Here is a 20,303-nt window from a genome sequence, read left to right on the forward strand (position 1 = left end):
TGAAGACTGTCAAGAGCACAGCACTATCCCCTCTTAATTCCATCCATTCATTTTTTGGTAGTGCTAAGGATTGAACACAGTCTCTCGTGCATGCTGGCAGACACTCTTCTGAATTACACCCCCAGTCCTGGAGCTTTTGAGACAAGGTCTCACTATTTACCTGGGCTGGCCTTGGACTGGACACTCTTCTGCCTCACCCTCCTGAGCACTGGGATTAGATGTACACAGCTCAAATACCTGCTTCAGGAACCTATCTTATTTTTAGTCTCAAACTGGCAGACAATCTGGTAAATGTAAGAACACTGACTGGGGCACTGTGATGACTCAGTGCATAAAGCACTCACCACGAAATCCTAAATTCAACCTTAGGACTCATGGTGGATGTGACTTCTGTACCTGCACCACAGCACACATGCTTCTGCACCACCACAAACACACAGGCACACATAATAGACCACCGCCCCGTGTAACTCTCAGTGCCTTTCTCTACCACACACAACTGTACGGGACGCTCTGGAGATGAATGAATGGGCTCAGTGCTTCTAATGCATTTTATCACAGACATGTCTAGGAGGCCGAGTCCGTCAAACCACTGCACAATCATGCAATCGGTCATTTCCATAGGAAGAAATCGGACACTGCTCCTAGGATACAGCACTACTTGTGGTGGAATTATTATTATTTCATTCCATGCTGTTCCCACAAGGTCCAAGGTCAATCTATGCCCACCAGATATCAAATTTCAGCTCACATATAGAAGGAACTCCAAAGCAAATCACACAACAGAGGACAGGAGCAAGCACTACCCAGAGTTTCTGTTCATGGCAACCAGGCTTCTCAGACCAGTGAGCAGGCCACGGAAGGACAAGTACAGATGAACTCACTCAAAAGTCAAGCCTGGCTCCACCTAGCACCATGGAAGCAAGATGGACAATGGGAAAGGGGCACTGCTGGAGAGCCACGTGTCTCTACAGAATTTGATTCTGGCGAGCGTACTTTATGACATTTGAGAAGACACGCCTAACACCATCACTGGACTAGACAGCGAATTCCTAAAATAAGGAAGGCTGCTGTGCACTGTAGTTGGAAAGCTATCTAATACTAAATCTTTAAAAGATTAAGTGAGATTATATCATAAGTTGAAGGCCAAAATGATGACTTTACAACCAGATTTGAATCTTGCTTCTCTCTTGAGAAGGTGGTGCCCTATCCCTCACATATCCCCCAGGGACATGAATCAGTGAGATGCACTGGACCAGCACCAGGTGGGACTCAGGACTGGCAACTTCCAGGACGCTAGGCTGTGCCCTGTCTCAGAGCCCCCTTTACTAAATCCTGCTTGGGTGACACCCAGTTGTCAAGATTTCCCCTCCCATGCCTTTTGAAAGCATAATACAATGAAGGTTCAAAACAAAACAAAAGCCTCTTGCTCTAGCCTGCTATCTCCACCAGTACTGGCTCCACTCAAAGCAGTTACAAAAAGGCAGAGCTTGCCTTCCATATTTAAACAGGGCTTAAACCCGCTCCAGATGACATTAACCACCAGTCCTCACCAAAGGGCAGAGCACTTCTTTTCAAAAGCGAAAATCAGATCCCAAACGTTCCTCCCTCAGGATAAGAGAGAAAACCCCTCCAGATTGGAACTGAGCTGCTACTACAACCAGCTAGCACCACAGATCATCTGAATGTTTTAGTTTTAGCTCGTGGCTGCAGTAGGCCATGGTTCTGGTCTTTTTTGTTTTGGTTTTTCAAGACAGGGTTTTTCTATGTGGCCCTGGATGTCTGGAACTTGCTATGCAGACAGACCAACTGGCCTTGAGATCTGCCTCTCGCTGCCTCTAGAGTGCTGGGCTTAAAGGTGTGCATCATCATGTCTGGTGGACCATGTTTGTGAACTAAGGAAGTGTTTCCAGGAATCCAAAGCAGAAAAGAAGCTGACAGAAGCTAATGAGGAATACCACTATATGAAAAAAGCCTGTTTCAGCTGCTATACTCATCCAGTTCTGACCCTGTTAGTGAAGACTCAGGAGAAAAACTACATCTGCTACAATGAAATCTCCTTGAATATTACGGAGTGTCTGTGGTGAGTAACTGGAGACGGAGCTGAACAGAAGTCACACCACATAAAAGCAAAGCCTTTACTTCCCTTCCCAGCCCTACGCCATGCCCCGGACCTTTTGATCTCTTTTCTGGGGCAATCTCCTTAGCTTATAAAGCCATGAATAACCTAAACTCCCCCCCCCCCACACACACACTTCAGCTTCTCCCCAGTATACATCTGTTTTTTCCCTTCAAGATTTATTTATTTTGGGGGCTGGAGAGATGGCTCAGAGTCCTGATTTCAATTCCCAGCAACCATATGGTGGCTCACAACCATCTGTAATGGGGTCTGGTGCCCTCTTCTGGCCTGCAGGCATACATGGAAGGAATGCTCTGTATACATAATAATAAAATAAATATTAAAAAGATTTATTTATTTTTACTTAATGTGTATGAGTGCTTTGCCTGTGTGTATGTGTGTGCACCACGTGTGTGCCTGGTATCCTCAGAAGCCAGAAGAGGAATCTCTTGAAATTGGTGTTATAGAGAGTTGAGAGCTGCTATGTGGGTGCTGGAAAACAAGCCACCGTCCCCCGGAAGAGCAGCCAGGGCTCTTACTGCTGAGCCATCTCTCCAGCCCCATTGCCATGACAGCCCTTGAGCTACTGCAGTACTTCACCCCCAATTCTCTCTGGATATCTGGCTTGGCTCTCCTTTCTTAGTCTTTTCAACGCCAACTGAGCACCAGCTCAGGGACTACTTGCACAGCATTCTCTGGAAACATCAGCTGGGGTGGGTAGCAATGCCTGAGACCCCCTAGTACTCTATACCCAACAGGTGCTTGCATTTATTTCTTCCATAAGTAATACCTGCAGGCATGTGCCTGCTGCAAACACTTAACAACTCAGGAAAGGAAAGCAACCTCTCTAATAGACTCACAAGGCACAGGAGCAAACAGGCAGAAATATAAGCTGACAACTTTACAAAGAACCCAGCAGACCAAGGGACACAGTGACTTGGGGTTACAGCTCAGCTAGGAGCACAGGGAACATGTTTCTGATCAGAAGTCCATGGCCAGTATGGGATTCGACAGGAAATGAGAGCCAATCAGCAAATGTGGAGAGCTCGGCCATGGTGGCGACCACACAGAGGTTTTGTTGGGGATATAGATGGTTGTCAGTATTAGAGGAAGAACACAGGGACAGAGACAGAAGTGGAAAGTAAATCACATGAGGTCATTTCAAGTACAGAGACAGGTCATGGGGGGTACTCTCCAAATCTACTACATTGCAAAACATGTGCTCATTAAATTTTGCTTTTCTTCATCAATAATCTCAGCACAGTGATTACAGACTATGTGTGCTTGCTGTCTTCCTCAAGGGTGAGAGCTGTGTCTGGTAGAGGTAGATATAAACACCAAATAGGATCAATAAAAGCGAAGCCTGAAGTCTTCACTGACTTGATCCCTTCAGTTTTAGCTAACTGAACCAGAATGTTCAAGCTTATTGGGGAACTGCACTTTCCACAGGGGCAAGGCCAGCCTAGTGATCAACTGCTCACCAGCTCTCATCAAAACGAGGGCCACTGAGAAGCTCTTGTGTCTCTTCATGAACAAAGCAGGGGACTGGGTGTGGCTAAGTTGATAGAGGCAGAGTGCTTGCTTGGCATGCACGAAGCCCTGGTTCTATGCCCAGCACGACACAGACCGGGTATGGTGCTTCCTGCTTGTTATCCAAGCACTGGGAAGAAGGCAGAGAAGCTGGAGATCGAGATCACCCTTGGTTGTGTAGTAAATCTGAAGCTACCCTGGGATACATGAGATCCCACCTCAAATACAGACTAATAAAGAGCAAAGCAGAAATGGAAAGAGAGGCAGATCTCTGTGGATTCCAAGTTAGCTGAGATACATAGTGAGCTCCTGTCTCAATGAATGAATGAATGAAACAAAGAGAAGGAAGGACGAAACCAGGAATGGGAAGCTATAAACAGGGAGGAAAGGACTTGAAGACTCATCTCCACTTAACCCATGACAAGTCAGTTCCCAAGAAGAGTCCTAAAATTCCCCCTGCCTACTCTGCTAGGGCAGAGAACCACTATGGTTAAGAATGGTTGGGAGAAACTGCAGCTCTTTCTGGATTCCAATACCATCTACTGAAATTTTCTGCATTTCCAAATATTTACAGTATGAGGTCAGAATGCACACCAACGAAATAGTCCAGGCGATAACTGAGATCACCCAGAGAAGTGCTCACGTGATCTCCCGTGTGTGTCTCTGTAAAAATGTGCCACCTGCCCCACCAAGTTAGACAGCAATCAAAATTAGATATGCTCATTTCCCAAGTCATCCCAGTGCCTGCAGGTTGCTGGTCACAAACAAAACGCACAACCTACTGTTCCCTTCTGGCAGGTATATGTGGTCTTAGCGATGAAGCAAAAATCTGAATGAGGAAATGAAAAGCAATACTTGAAACAAAGGCACAAACACAGGAAGAGGATAGACAAAAGTCAACTGTACACCTGAAAGGCAATTACAGGTTTTGCTAATTAGCATGGGAAATGCATATCAAAATCAGAGCCTGCTGTGCATCCAGCAACCTTCATCTTTGGTTCTCAGGGTGTTGCTTGATTGCCTATTTTTCTTAGTGGACACAAATGTTTTTAGGAGACATAGGCTCTAGCACATACAATGGTGTAACACCGGACGGCATTGTTATCGGTGTGGCCCTGTAAACCCTGCAATCGTACTGAAAAAGTTTGTTCTCTTGGGTATGCTCTTCACTGGCTCTGAAGAATACAGAAATAAGCACTGCTCTGGAAAGGCGCTAATTTTTGACTGCTATCAACATCACAAAAGTCAGCAGTAAAACACTTTCCTAATAGGCCCAGGTTCCCCGTTTCTAGGTAGAGCACGTTAGTCATCTGGCAGGGACTCAGCGTTCGGGAAGTGTTCACCAGGCAGTACCTGAGAGCTGCTCAAGTCACAGAAGAGCTGGGGCTCGGGAATGAAGAGCACTGGCTACTTTCCTAGGACGCACACCGTGGCTCACAACCACTTATAGCTCTAGAAGGAAGATGTGAACCACACAGACACCAGGTACAAACACACACACAGCCACTCTTAGACACATACAAAATAATAAAAAATAAATCTTAAAAAAAAAACAAAAAACAAAAACAAGCTGGGCGATGGCGGTACACCAGCACTTGGGAGGCAGAGGCAGGTGGATCTCTGTGAGTTTGAGGCCAGTCAGGGTCTACAAGAGCTAGTTCCAGGACAGCCAGGAGTGTTACATAGAGAAACCCTGTCATGGAAAAAACCAAACCCCACAAAAGAAGAGTTGTTAGAATCTAGCTGGAGTTAACAGAAGACAGATCATGGGCTTGCTCAGTCAATGAAGGTAACTTCAGTTTGCTAGAGAGACACTAGCTAGTTGGTGGGCTTCTCTATGGGGATAAAATTATAATCAGTAAAATTTAACCCTTCAAATAGATCTCAGTCTTCATTAAGGCCTCTTCAATGTAAGAAAACAGGTTCATTTTCCATTCCAGGATGCTCAATTAAACCAAAACACAATACTTGCTAGTCTATAAATCATTTTTTTTCCCTGTTAAAGTCTATCCTCAATAAAAATCCTAGGGTAAAACTCAGACCTAACTGACATTTTCCAAAGTAAATCACAGACACACAGCGGTAGCATTTGTTCCCCATTCAGATTCCACACATTCTCTTTTCCAACCACAGCTTGCAGCAGGCTCCATGGTCTATGCTCAGCTGTGTGGAGCCTCTGGCAATCCTTGGAAGCCTCTGTTCTGGCACTGAGACAGGGCTGTGGGAACAGCATGTCATTCTTAGTTACTGCCAGTCCTAAACTTTCATTTGCAGGGTCAGGTTAATGCGGCTGAGCTCCTGCACACGGGCCGAAGTGCCTCTCTTCCTCCTCTCCACCCGCCTTTGTCATTCACTTCTCCCTCTGTTTTTTCCCTCATATTAAGGTAACACACAAGTGAAAATGTATCTGCCTGCTTGTTTTTGGGAAAAGATTAAATAGCCCTCCCCCCAAAAAAAAAGATTGGAGAAAAGTTGGTTTGCACTGGGAGCATTGGGAATGAAGTGTCATAATCTGGACACTGAGTGACCTGCCCCCATCCCCACCGCACGTGTCAAAGGGTATTAGGAGCAGTGGAACCTCTGGGCGGCAGGGCTTAGGTCATTAGGAATATGGATTTGAAAATTGGAATCCTGGTCTTTTTCTTCATTTTGCTTTCTAGCCACATGATGAATGGTCTTTGTTTTACCAATATTCCCTACCATTGAACCTGGCACCCCCAGCAGACACCTAAAAGCCACGGGCCTGACTATGACCTGGAACCTCTGAAACCATGAGGTGAAATAACCTTCTTCTCTTGACACAAGATAATGTTCTCAGGCATGTTGTCTCAGAGAAAGAAAGCCGACTAATATAGAAAGTTCAGGACGAATAGTAATGTCCTACAATTCTGTTTGACTTTTACAATAAACATCCTTTCCACTTAGGAATGCCAGAATTGCAACAGGACCAAACGGTAACTGTGCTTAAGATGTTTCTTCTTCGGGCTGGAGAGATGGCTCAGCACTTATGAGCAAATGGTTGCTCTTCCAAATGGACCTGAGTTCAATTCCCAGCACCCACAACGGCTCACAACCATCTCTAAGTCCAGTCCTAGAGGATCTGACACCCTCCCCCCTCCTCTATGGGCACTGAATGCACATAGTGCACAGTCATACAAACAGGCAAAAGATCCACAGACATAAAAATGTTTAAAAGATGTTTCTTCTCTTACAGCACAGTGTGTCTCTAAAGCAGGACAGGGCAATTTAAGGGAGAAGGTTGTACTCTAGTTCACAGTTCCAGTGTACAGTTCATCTTAGTGGAGTCACAGACACCGGAACCGGCGACAGGTGACCACACTGCAGCAACAATCAAGCAGAGTGAGTTAGATGCTACTGCTCAGCTTGTTTTTCTCTGTCCTATTCAGTCCCAGATGCCCTGCCAAGAGAATAGTCCCAGCCACAATTTAGATGCTCGTCCCACATCTATTAATTCACTCAGGATAATCCCCACAGGCATGCCCAGAAGCCATCAGTGATCCTACAGTCTATCAAGTTGAAAATAATACAGTGTTAATCAGGTACTAGGGAAGCTGTCGTGGTGGGGAGGCTGTTGTGGAGCAGAGGACACCTGCTGGAATCCGTCTTGCTCTCACAAGGGTGCCACCCCGCATGTGAAGGCATTCATCAGCAGTGGAGCGAACCTTAGGCGCGATCAGCAGACTGGTCCCATCTGAGTGCCTTCTGCCGTTTCCTATGCCCAGGTGCTCTCAGTGGTGACTAGCCACAACAACACATCCATGCACGACCTTTCCTTCCTTCCATTTTAGAGACCTTTCCCCGGCTCTCTACTCCTGGCTGCTGGGACGGGATCCCAGGCTCTGCTTTCCAGGAGGCACCAGACTGGAAGAAATCTTTTCCAACATGCAGGGGCTGCCATCTGCCCCAGTACAAAAACTTTCAGGGATCAGCAGCCTCATTATCACCTCCCTATCCCTGAGGGCTCAAAGAGGGAAAAAAATTATAGTCGAAATTCCATCACTCCCTCTTTTGCAACTCTCTGAAGTTTCATAAGGACTCACTGCTGACTCTGAACAGGTCACTGTGCCGGAGACAGTAAAAGTGCTAAAGTGCACCATGCATAATCTTTACTTTCTATGCTCCCCACAGGAGCCCAGGAGAGGTAGGGGACAGAATACTCCCCTGGAGTCTGAGCACCGTTGAGCAGTTCTGTGGGCTACCTGCTCATCCTCATCCTCCAGCTGATGTTGCAAATGCAAGAGATTCACTCACACATCATTGAATTCCTCCAGGGACCTCGCGGGCGTAAACACATCCAACAGACCGATGACCTGCAAAAACACAGAAAAATAATCAGTAGGAAAGCAGTGGGCTCCCACAGCGCCTACCAGGTCTGCGGTGGAAAGAGGACAGGTTCCAAATCCAGTTCCACTGGTATGCGAGGACCGACTTGCTTACCCCTGCATTTCTGTTTTAGACCTGTTAACATCATTTCTTCTTAGGGATTGGGGGTGTTGAGGATTTGTTTTTAAAATTTAAGGTATGTAGTATTTGCAGACAAGCAAGCAAGCTCTGTCCTAACTGTGCAGACAGCTAAGGATGCAGCTGGTAGGCTGCCTCTCAGGGACCGGCCCTTGAGCAGGTGTATGAGAGCAAGGCTTCAAGTTCAGTCAAGAACAGGCCAGCTGACTCAGCTGGCTACCCTCATAGTGACTGTGTCTCTGTCATTTGCTACCATTAGATGTTTTTGTATAAAAGACTGAATATTGTGATGGCCTCTAAGAACCTGGTTATGGTTGTTGCTATTCTCTTTGGAGGTCAAACTTGCTGGAAGTTTTGTTTTTTAGATATTTAGAGTGTATGAGCATGTGATGTGTATCCTCAGAGGCCAGAGGGATGCACTGGATCCCCTGGAGCTAGAATTACAGGCAGCTGTGAATCACCCAATGTAGTTGCTGGTAACCTCTATAAAAGTACCAAGAGCTCATAGCCACTGAGACATCTATCTCCCAGGACAGTCTTGGCTCTTCACTGTGCAGAACTGCTTCTGTATCTTAAGTGTCTAACAAATGTCTGCAGGATAATCTGAAAGCTGAGACAATTTCTATATTAAGTGTAAGTTTTCTGGGCTTTTCCCATCTCCCCTTTAAACATGTCAGTAGAAAAGAAAATTGAGACATTCAACTTTGTGCCTGCTTTTTAAAAAAACAAAGCAACGGAGTTGGAGTGGTTCAGCAGTTCCAATCCAGCCAGAGCTACGGAGATTGACCCTGTCTCAAACAAACAAACCTTTAAAAGACAAAACCCACTAATATCTGAGTATGGGGTCTTTAAGACTGGGCCCTGACCATCCTGACATACAATGACACTGCTGCTTAGTTAATGACATGTGCATAACCAAAACCCATCTTCTGGGGTGGCAGAGGGGCTCAGCCATCCTTTCAGGGCACGGAGTTCCATTCTCAACATCAAAGTCAAGTGTCTCACAAGCACCTATGACTCCAGATGCCCTCTTCTGTCCTCCATGGCACTGCACACAAGTGTGTGTGTGTATATATATATATACATCCCCACCTGTACACAAACACATATATATAATTATAAAACTTATAAAAAGTAAAACTCCACCCCCATGGGGGGAGATAACCACCATCCCAGAAATTCTCAATAAAACTTTTATTACTTAAAAAAAAAAGTAAAACTCCATCTTTCTTCAAAAAAATCTTATCATTTTGTGTATATGGTGTTTTTGCCTGCATGTTATGTCTGTGAACCACATGTGCACAGTGCTAGCTGAGGCCAGAAGTGGGTATCAGATCCCTGAAAGTAGATTTACAGACCACTGTGGGCCAACTTCCACAAGCTGTCCTTTGACATCACATACACACACACACACATGCAAATACACATACCCACAAAATAAAAGAGTTACATACAGAGAAAGGTACTGGGGGCTGGAGAGGGCTCAGCAGTTAAGAGCACTGGCTGTTCTTGCAGGGCAGTCAGGTTTGGTTCTCAATACCCACACAGTGGTTCCCAAGCACCTGTGACTCCATCCAGTTCCAGGGAATCTGACATCTTCTGGCCTCCAAGAGCCCTGCACCTCATGATTCACATAAACTCAAGCAGGCAGACACAAATCATAGAAACTATAATTTTTTTAATTAAAATAAAAAAATCAAGTGCTTCTTAAGATCCTGGAATAAAACTACAGCTCTGGGAAGAGGCACCACCATCATCCTCAAGCAGCACAACCCAACCCGACAGCCCCAATGTGGTGTGTGTGCACCTGCAGCAGTGCACACAAAGCCTTTGGTCTGTGCAAGGACTCGAGAACTTACATTCTCGTGTTTCATGTGCTTCAGCAGGCGCAGCTCTCTGTAGGTCCTTTTGGCATGAATGATGGACTGAAACGGTCTTGACAGCTTCTTCACTGCCACACGATGTCCTGTCTTTGTATCAAAAGCAGCACTAAGGAGAAAACACAACAACAAAAATCCACCATTAAGAGTGCTCCAAAAACTACTTCTAATACTTTCAAGGCAATCCATTTCCAACTTAAATGTGTGGCAGGACACAGAAAGAACAGAGACTAAGATGAAGGCTGCAATGACTCCGCCCACTGCCTACATCAGTGGTAGCAAGTGCTTCCCAGAGAGGTACAGAGAGCAGGGTTTTATACTCTCTCTCCAGACCCTAGGTAAGCAGCTTACCGTTGTTGCCTGAGAGCAGCTAGAGAATAAGAACCTATAAAATGGGTGTGGCTGTTAGAGTACACTTCATGAAGCCAGGCAGCCATCTGTTCAAAGGAAACAACACTGATAATCTCTGTATGTACCCTGTGACCAGGCTTCTCTGTCACCTTGCTACGAGATGCTGGTCAAAGGAAAGGCCTCAGAAATCACCCTGCTTTCAGAAGAAGAAGCTCTTTCCAAAGTGTTGGGCACTTTATAGACTGAGGTACAGTGGGAAGCTTTCTGGGAGCAGGGAGGATAGTGATGGACACAGGGACCTCGGAATAAAGATGGGAGAACAACACTGACGAACGACAGCGCAGCATCGCCGTTAGCTAGGTCCTCCTCTCACCCCCAAACCTACATGGATCCTCAATCGTTAGCTCTCAGTTTCATTTGTGTAACACTCGACCGGTCCAGCCTCCTTTCTGAGCCTTGTCTACCTCTCTCTGCAGTAAGCTAAGCAGACACTTCCGACAGTCCTGCCATCAGAGGGCGCTCTCTCTGCACACACGCGTCCCTGTAAACACAGGTGTCTTACACTGTTTCAAAACTACTACTTCCCATTTGCTTTCCTGCTTGCAATTCTGAAAAACCCTCAGCCTTGCTGCTGTTACCCAATGACTAGAATTTTCCATCACCCACCAAAAGTCTGTCCTATCAGAGAGTATCCCTCCATTCCCAACTCATGTCAACATTCTTGGCAACTACAACATCCAAGTGGAGGACACATCCAACGCCCTTGTTTCCTGACCCTCAGGAAACTCCACCTCAGACAGCCCTTCGGGGCCGCACTCCAGCACCCACCCTGCTCTTCGGTTTGCTTTAGTTTACCCCACCTTGACTACCACGAAGCTGCCGACCTAATCATCACTCTGTCTCTCCAGCTGCTCCTTCTTCAGTCTCCTAACTGCTCAATAGTGATAATCACTCCCTTGTACCCTCCCCCTGGATAGTCGAACCTCAGGGGACCCCAATCACTTAGTTACCCACGTCTCAATACAGGGCTAACTGTGGTTGAAGAAAACAAATGTGCAGACTAGATGGGCTGACAATTCTAAACTTCTGAACATAATTTCAAATATGCCCTAAAATAGTGCCAGCTTTTTCACAGGGCCATTCTCTACTCTAAAATAATCACTTGACATTTTTGCCTCTCAACCTTCCCCCTCCCCCAACACACACACTTTCCTTGAGAGAATATAAGCTATCAAAGGGAGTTCCATCCCTTCATGCACACCTGTTACCCCAGCTGCCCCTGGACCACGCTCTCCACAGCCTCTCTTGCTCTAAGGCATCCCCTCTGATCAAAACCCCAGATTGACAGTGTTTTGAAGCCAACCACATCTTCTCAGAGACATTTCTCTGCATCCCCCTTCTTTCCTTGTAATACTGGATTATACTATTTATATGCGCATGTTTGTGCACATGTGTGTGTGGGTGGGTGGATGGATGGACAGAATGACAGACAGAGACAGACTGAGAACTGAACCCAGAGATACCACTGGCTCAGGCTCACTAAATCTACTGGGTCATTCATTTCAGAATATGCTCCAGAAATTTCCCATTTTATTAAAGTTCTTTGACGATACCCCACCATAGTTAAAAAGTTCTCCAAATTCTCAAGGTATGGGAACCATTTATGTTAGCTTCACTCGAGGAGTTAAAAAAGCAGAACACCATACTAGAACTGCAATCAGAAACTGAAGAAAGGCCAGTAGTTTGCATTTTCTCAGGCCCTTCATGCACTAAAATAAGAGTTCCTAACCTACATCTCTGCTGTTCAAAGTATATTTCAAGGAACAGAGGCCCTGGCACTGCCTGAGAGGCCTCTGAGAAGGCACAAATTCTCAGATAATTCATACAGTTTGGAATATGGCTTGTTCTCAGCTCCCGTTCCTCCTCCAATCCTGCCTGCTGGAACTGCTGCTCTTCCTTCCCAAGTCCATTACTGGCCCAACGAACACTTTCCTGGATTAGCATCTGGCATGGTTACCACTTCCGCTTCTTCTTATTAATCCCTACAGACATCCATATCAACATTTCTACAGGCTTTCTAGAACCGTCACTGCACTGTGTACTCCTGATAATGGAGTTCTTCAAGGGATGTCCTGGGCAGCCTCCTACATTCTCCTCCTGACAACCTCCTCTATACCTAGGTTCAACGTGGAATGCCCTCCACAGGTGCATGTGTTAAACACTTGAGTCCCAGCTGGTGACACTGCTGTTTCCTTCTGTTACTGTTATTAGACAAAGTCTCAAATAGTTCAGGTTTGCCTTAGGCTCACTAAATAACTAAAGGTAACTCCTGAACCTTCTGGCCCTACCTCCAGAACTTCAGATGTGCCATCATGTCTAACTAGAGAGACTTGAAAACTCAGGAGACGGGAGGGCCCAATCAGATGGGCCTGACAACCTGAGCTTCGTTCCTCGAACTCAAATAGTAGGAGAAAAACAACTCAAAAATGTCCTCTGACCTCCACCCCCACAAATTGAACAAATATAACTTTGTTGTTGTTGTTTTTACTTAGGAGGTGGAAGCTGGCTGGAAGGAGGTCGCTTGGATTGGGCATCTTATCTTTTCTATCCCCATAATGCTCTGCTCGAGTCTAGGGGTCCAGGCAGCCACACAAAGACTCTGAGAAAAGAAGAGTTGAAGTAGCCTTTGCTCCTTCAGACCATTCGTCAGGTCTCTGCTCACAGAAATGAGAAAATTCACCACACATCGCTGGGAAGCACGCGTGGGCACTGAGAACCCACAACAGCTCTCCTCCTGTCATTGTCACTCCGGGTGAATGGATGATCATCTGGTTGCTCCAGCCACCCTTGCTCGGCAGGTAACGGTGCTTGTCACCAAGCCTGATGACCTAAGTCCAATCCTACATGTTGCTCACCCCCACACACACATACACAATTTCAAAAAAATAAATAGGGCCGGGCTATGATGGCGCACACCTTCAATCCCAGCACTTGGGAGGCAGAGTTCAGGCCACCCTGGTCTACAAAGTGAGTTCCAGTACAAACCAGAGCCGCTACCCAGAGAAACCCTCCTCAAGACACTAACAAACAAACAAACTGTGACTATCTTAAATCCAAGGAATTCCCTTGGTGTAGAGAATAAGATGTAAATTTCCTACCATAGCCTAAAGGTCAGATGAGATGGCCTGCTCTGGCTGCTCACCCCATCAGTGGTGCCCATGTGTGCATCCCATCAAGACCATGACCTTCTCCCACCCAGGCCTACAATGGGTGTGCTGCTTCTTTCAGTTCCTTAAACCACTTGGACAGGCTGCTACTACTGTTCCTTCATCACCAGCCCCGACTCGCCCCCCACTAAATCTTTGTTTTTCACAGGCTCATTTAGTCCCCTCCCCCCCAGGATGTACCTACCTGGCCTGAGGGAGACTCTGGGAGTCTTCAGCCCTCACGCTCCACACGCCCTCATGCTCCACAAACCCTAAGAAGACAACCCTCCTTTTCCACAGTGTGTGAGTCCTGACCACTCTTTAAACTCAGTTCTCTAAACTGGTTTGTAAGTGGGGAAATAGCTATGGCTCCTACATGATGTGGCTTTTCAACTTCCACCTTGAGTGTCCTTCCTTGGGGTGAGCCTGTGGGGAGCAGGGAAGGCCAGCAGTGTGACTGCACATACAAGTTCAGCTCGGCTGGGGAAACACGACAGCTGTCCATGACGACCACCCAAGCAGGCCATTCTCAGCTGGCTCCAGAGCAAGGCATGCATGTTCTACCCACCTGACTCCATTCGCTGGTCAGTGGGTGACAGATGCTTTACTGGGACTCAGCAGCTCCCAATAATCACAATGATTATTATATGTTTATTTATCACCCACCAGGTAGTTAAACAGGGCTAGGCTCTGGAAGTAGACTGTCTGGGTTTTAATACCAGCTCTGCCACTTAATAACCGTATAATCTTGAGGAAGTTAATTAAATTTTATCAACCTCATATATAAAATAAAGATGATGTTTGTATCTAATCTAAAGTACAAGCTTTTATGGCAGGTTTAACAAAACCCTAATTTTGTAAAACTCTAATACCAGACATTAATAACAGCTGCTGTTGCCACTCACCCTGGGCATCTTGAGGGCAAGAAGTGCATCAGTTCCCCTCACCGTCATGGTACAAAGGACTTATCCTAACTCCTGGCACTCAGGACATTCTCCAGAACTGTTTAACAAAAAGCACAGCAGAGAGTATTTTATAATGTAGTTATTTTGAGATAAGGAGGAAAAACCTCGGTTTCCTCAGTTGTCTCTGAAGAGTTCCCTCAGGGCTGGACACACAGCAGACAGTGCTAGTCAACAAACTGCTTTGTTTTATTTCGAGACAGGATCTTGCTAACTTGGTCTACTCTGGCTTTAATCTATAATCCTCATGCTAGGCACTTGTGCTGGGATTAGAGACCAGCCACCACTCATGGTTTATTGCATTATTTTTTTATGGTTACAAAGAAACAGTAAGTATAATAGCTGATGTCACAAAACTTATCATCTATTTGTGATAACAAATATATGATTTCAGGAATGCCCAATAAAACAGCCAAGAGACAGTTTAACATTTCTCAAAACCCAGGATCTGAAAATATATACATTGCCAGATGTGGTGGCACATCCCAGTACTTGGGAAGAGGCAGAGGCAGGTGGATCTTAAGTTCGAGACCAGCCTGGTCTACAAAGTGAGTTCCAGGAGAGCCAGGACTATTACACAGAGAAACCCTGTCTCAAAAAAAACCAATATAAACAGCCAGGCAGTGGTGGCGCATGACTTTAATCCCAGCACTCAGGAGGCAGAAGCAGGAGGATTTCTGTGAGTTCGAGGCCAGCCTGGTCTACAAGAGCTAGTTACAGGACAGGTTCCAAAAACTACAGAGAAACCCTGTCTCGAAAATAAAAAAATAAATAAAAATAAAAAAAATAAAAAAGCATACATACTGAGGCCTGATGGGAGAGTGCAGCAGGTAGAAGAAAAGAACTGATTACTGCAAACTGCCCTCTGACATCCACAAGTGTGAGCCTGTAAAGATGCGCATGCGCGCGCGCGCGCACACACACACACACACACACACACACACACACACACACACACACACCCCCGAAGCTGGGGTAGTGATTTATGCCTATAATCCTAGCGATTGAAAGGGAGAGACAGCAAGAACATGGTAGAGGCCATCTGGACTACAGAAAAAGACTTGTCTCAAACACACAGACAAGACACAAACAGAGTAGGGTTCAAAGTATGTGGCCTTTGCAGCCTGGTCACAAGAAACTGCTTGAAACCCAACAGGAAGAGTTTAAAGTCTAGTACATTCTCATGTCTCACACATGCAGCAATCAGCAAGACTCCACTTCTTTCAGGTACTGAGGGCAAAGAACGAGCTTCAGAAGCAAAGATGATCCTATCGAAGGGAAATTCTGAATCTGTACAGAAGAAACGTCTAATACATGCCAGACTTTTAACATTTTTGAACTGTATGTGTTTCTATTTTCAGATTTATTCTTTTTTCTTTTTTGGTTTTTTGATACAGGGTTTCTTTGTATAGCTGTCTTGGAACTGGCTCTGTAGACCATCCTGGCCTCAAACTCACAGAAATCCGCCTACCTCTGCCTCACAAGAGCTGGGATTAAAGGGGTGCACCACCACCACCTGCCTATCCTCAGTTGTGTGTGTATGTGCGTGTGCGTGTGTGCGTGTGCGCGTGTGTGTGTTTTAACAAGCTTCCATCTCTCAAAGAGGCCATTAGCTGAGTGAGAAGCATGAATCACAGTGCTGCTCTGTCACTGAGTGGCATTTTCAACTTAATGAAACTACTAGTTAGCAGCAATTATATTTCCTTTGAATGATACGTATATGGTCATAATCACCATATGTAAATATGGAACCTATATCCCTAAACCATAATCATTTTTCATTTTACCAAATAATCTCCAAATCTGTATTTTGCAATATTCTCACTAATGCAGTCTACCCAATCACCCTGTTACTGAGAGGAGCTTAGTCACATACATAACAAAATACCATCTCAAAGAACATCTATCTCACCGCTTCTTCCCAATTCACATGCTATATCAGAACATACTAATTTTTACCACAGAGGACACACACTCCCATTAAAATACAACTTACACATAAGAGACATGCAGGAATTACTCAGACACCATTCTCATGTGTTGCTAACCCTCCAGCAAAGGCTGCTAAAGTCTTGGCTCTACGCACTAAAATTCGCTTCTAAGGCTCTTTCTTCTCTGTATCAAAGCAGTATTTAAAAAGAAGAGAAATTATACTTTCTGCCCTAAATTACAAATGTCCAAAAGCAGAAATTTCTTTAAAAACCCTTAAATCATGTGAAAAACAAATGGAAAGCTCAAAGAGAAGAAATTCAAACTCTATTTCACGTGTGATTATGATACTATAATCTGGCACCATCTCGTTCTTTTGACTTGAAAAGGCAGTTTGTTTGTTTAGTTGTTTTGGGTTGTTTTGTTTTGAAGATAGGGTCTCTCTGTGTAGCCCTGGCTGTCCTGGAAATCACTCTGTAGACCACACCCACCTGCCTCTGTCCCCAAGAGCTGGAATCAAAGGCGTGTGCCACCACTGCCAGGCTGGAAAGGGTAGTTTGAGACACAACTGATTTCTCACTGATCTGTAACTCACCGAGTAGGCTAAACCGGGAGGCCAACATGCCCAAGATCTGCCAGTCTCTGCCTCCCCAGTGCATGCCACCACCCTAGCCCTTCCCTTTTTAAAAATGTGGTTTCTAGGGGAACAAAATGTCCCCTCTGTTGAGAACCACTATCTAGAGGAAGACTTCAAAGCAGCCCTGTGCTGAGATCTAAATAGTAAGGAGGCCCTCTGCCAACGGCCATGAGGATGAGTGTCCTTCCAAGAGGACCCTCCAGTGCAGTCAAATCTAAAGGTGCTTATTTTATTGCCATAGCCCAATCGTGGGTTTCATGGGACATTTCCTGCATTCTGAGTATGATATGCCTCCCTATTTTCTAACGTGTCATTACAATGTACTATCAGAGACACTTCTCTATTTCTGTTTCAAAGTTTCAAGAGCAGTAATTTTTAAAGTAATCATAAATAATTCATTCAAACAAATCTGCTATACCCGACTAATCATGTTGCACTGAAGTTCTTACAAGCATGGAACAGGTTTCCATACAACAGCTCTTAACTCCGTATCTAGGCTACAAGCATGTGTTCCACATTAACTGCACGGGACTGGTGTCTCCACAGCACAGAACTTAGGGTATTACCTTCTGCTGGATAACAAATCACCTCCAAATCTGGAGCTTTAAACATGGTTTATTTCCCACTGCTGCGGGTCAAGAGCTAGGGAGTAATTTAGCAAGGTGGCTCTGGCTCACTCAAGCTGCAGAAAGACAGGGGCCACAGCAAGCCTCCTCTAATGGCTTTTAAATTTTATTTCTGTGTGTAAATGAGTGCTTTGGCTACACGCACCGTGAGCATGCAGCAGCCACTAGAAGAGGATGTTAGATCCTTTGGCACTGGAGTTACAGCCAGGTGAGGTGCCATGTGGGTGCTGGGTATCAAACTCAGGTCCTCTGGAAAAGCAGCCAGTGCTCTTAACTGCTGAACCATCTCTCCCCGAAGTCACTTTTACATTTGACGAGGCTGAAACTCCTCTTCCAAGGTAGGGCACCCTCATGGCTAATGTGCTTGCCATCTAGGCCTCACAGAGCTGCGTCACAGGCTTCCAGTAGAGGGTCTGAAAAGAGGGCCGTTTTGTCCCCCAGAGGACATCTGAGTCATTCTGGGTTGTCACAACCAACTCTTAAAGCAAAAATGTATGTAATTGGCACCTTAGTAGGTGGTGTCCAGAGATGCTGCTTGCTAAGCATCCTACAGCAGACCAGACAGTCAGGAACTATGAACAACTACTTGACCCCAAATGCCAAAGTGTATCAGAGCTGAGAAACTACGCTCTGGAGCGGGGGTGTCCAACCTTCCAAACTATGGGAGAATGGTGTCATCTACAAATGTGTTGGGTGGAATTCAGTTATCCTGAGATGCACATGGCCTGGGATGCAGCCTGTGGGTCACAGGTTGGACATGCCTGCTCCCACAGGAGTGATTCCAGAGGAAAAGCAAGGCAGGAGGTACACCTTATCAGTAACTGCTGCAGCCACACAGCAGAAAACTGAGCCACCAAGTACAGTCCTCAGTAGAGGGGAGGAGAACTAAGCTCTGCCTCTCAACAGAAGGAGCGTCTTCATTCTTTAATCAGACTACAGATGGTCTCTAACTTTGGTTCTACTATTCCTTTAAGATAGTGAGACGGTGACAAGCATTCAGTACCAAGTACCTGGAATTTTGGTGGGCCCTTCCACAGGCTGCTGAGTAGTCAGATGCTCTCCCAATGCTCAGCGACAATGTCCGTCCAGTAAGCCATGTGCTCACACTACAGTATACTGTTGCTAAGGTAAGACACTGAGGTGGATAGATGCCTTTGGAGCCCTGGGACTTACTATTTCAACTTACAGGATTTTTTTGTTTTGTTCTGGGCAAACAAAACAACAACAAAAGCAAAACACAAATGCAGCTGAGAGGTGGTGGCAACGCCTTTAATTCCAAAGTCAGCCTGGTGTACAGAGTGAGTTCCAGGACAGTCAAGGTTACACAGAGATCCTGTCTCAATATAACAAAATAAAATAAAACAAAACCAATGTAAGCCAAGGAACACCTTGACTTTTTTATTGATATAGAAAATTCCACTTAGCAAATTTAAACATACACATTTCCATACAGAGAGCAAACCAGTAATCAAAAGATGAGTTCTAGTTTGGGTTATGGAACTTCCTAGCAGGTGATCCCAGACAAAGCTCTCACAAACCTGTTTCCAAATAATAAACCAGGGAGTCCCCAGCACTGCCTGACTCAAAATGCTAGGAAAAGACTCAAATAAGGTTAAGTATGTGGGTGTGCTTCACAAACTATAAAAAGCTAGTAGTTTTAAAAACTACCTTATTTTATCTTTAATCTTGTGTTTGTGTCTGTGTGTGTGGGCTTCTGCACCTGAGTGCCATTAGATTCCCTGGAGCCGGAGTTTACAGGGTACGAGTTGTAAGCTTCCCCACACTGGTACTGGAAACAGAACTTGGATCCTCTGCAAGAACAGTATGCACTTTCCACAACCGAGCTGTTTCTCCTGCCCCAGAAGGCAGTTTTAAATACTCCAAACTGAAATCAACACTCAACTATAAAGTAAGTTTGTACCTGCAGCTTCCAGCATGGGACTTTACAAGTAGTAAACCCTCAGATATTCAGTAGATATTTTTATATCTCTTTCTCTCAGATTGGAAGTTGATCAGATCTCTAAAGTAACAGTAAAAAAGAGATTATTAAAATATAATTGAGAGTCCTTGATCATTTGTTTCTATGGTTACCCAGAGTCTCACAAGTTAAAAGCGTACATGAATTCAATGACTCTTAGATGGAACCTGGGACCTACTGCAGTCAGCAACACAGTACAGCCAGTCCTGTAGAGACCAAACTCAAAACCATCATCCATATGCTTGTTTCCTCCTCCAGGCTGTGAGAGAGCAGAAGCTGTGGTTTATCTTTATTTTTGGCATCTAGTCGTGACCTGAACATAAAGCAAAAATAATAAACACATACCAAGAACAGATCACTCCTGACCTGAAGAATAGAGAAGCCTGCGGAGTCAGAAAGACAGGTGTCTATAGACAAACTGCTGCACACTTCAGCAGAACAGCACTCCGCTTCCTCCGACCAATCCCTGCCGCAGCTTCAGACAGAAAGCTTAACACCAATCCTTTCCTCGGTACACATCAAGGGAACAGCTCTCTGCTGCCTACAGATGCCCTGCTACCAGGAACACGGCTGACTATTCTGACATCTGTACAGTTAAAGTTA

The 20,303-nt window shown here is 45.4% G+C and overlaps 1 protein-coding gene across 3 annotated transcripts in view; it reads right to left on the reverse strand.

Moving 5' to 3' along the window:
• Positions 1–20,303, reverse strand: part of Mapk14 (mitogen-activated protein kinase 14) — a 60,922-nt gene that overhangs the window by 27,760 nt on the left and 12,859 nt on the right. For all 3 annotated transcript variants that reach the window (XM_005360345.3, XM_005360344.2, XM_013351173.2), the window contains exons 2-3: positions 9,991–10,120; positions 7,922–7,980 (exon numbers count right to left, since the gene is read on the reverse strand). In XM_005360345.3, the coding sequence (XP_005360402.1) occupies positions 7,922–7,980; positions 9,991–10,120 (189 nt within the window). The remainder of the gene's footprint in view (positions 1–7,921; positions 7,981–9,990; positions 10,121–20,303) is intronic.

This window comes from Microtus ochrogaster, linkage group LG2, assembly GCF_000317375.1.
Source record: "Microtus ochrogaster isolate Prairie Vole_2 linkage group LG2, MicOch1.0, whole genome shotgun sequence".
In the NCBI taxonomy this organism is placed as follows: Eukaryota; Metazoa; Chordata; class Mammalia; order Rodentia; family Cricetidae; genus Microtus; species Microtus ochrogaster.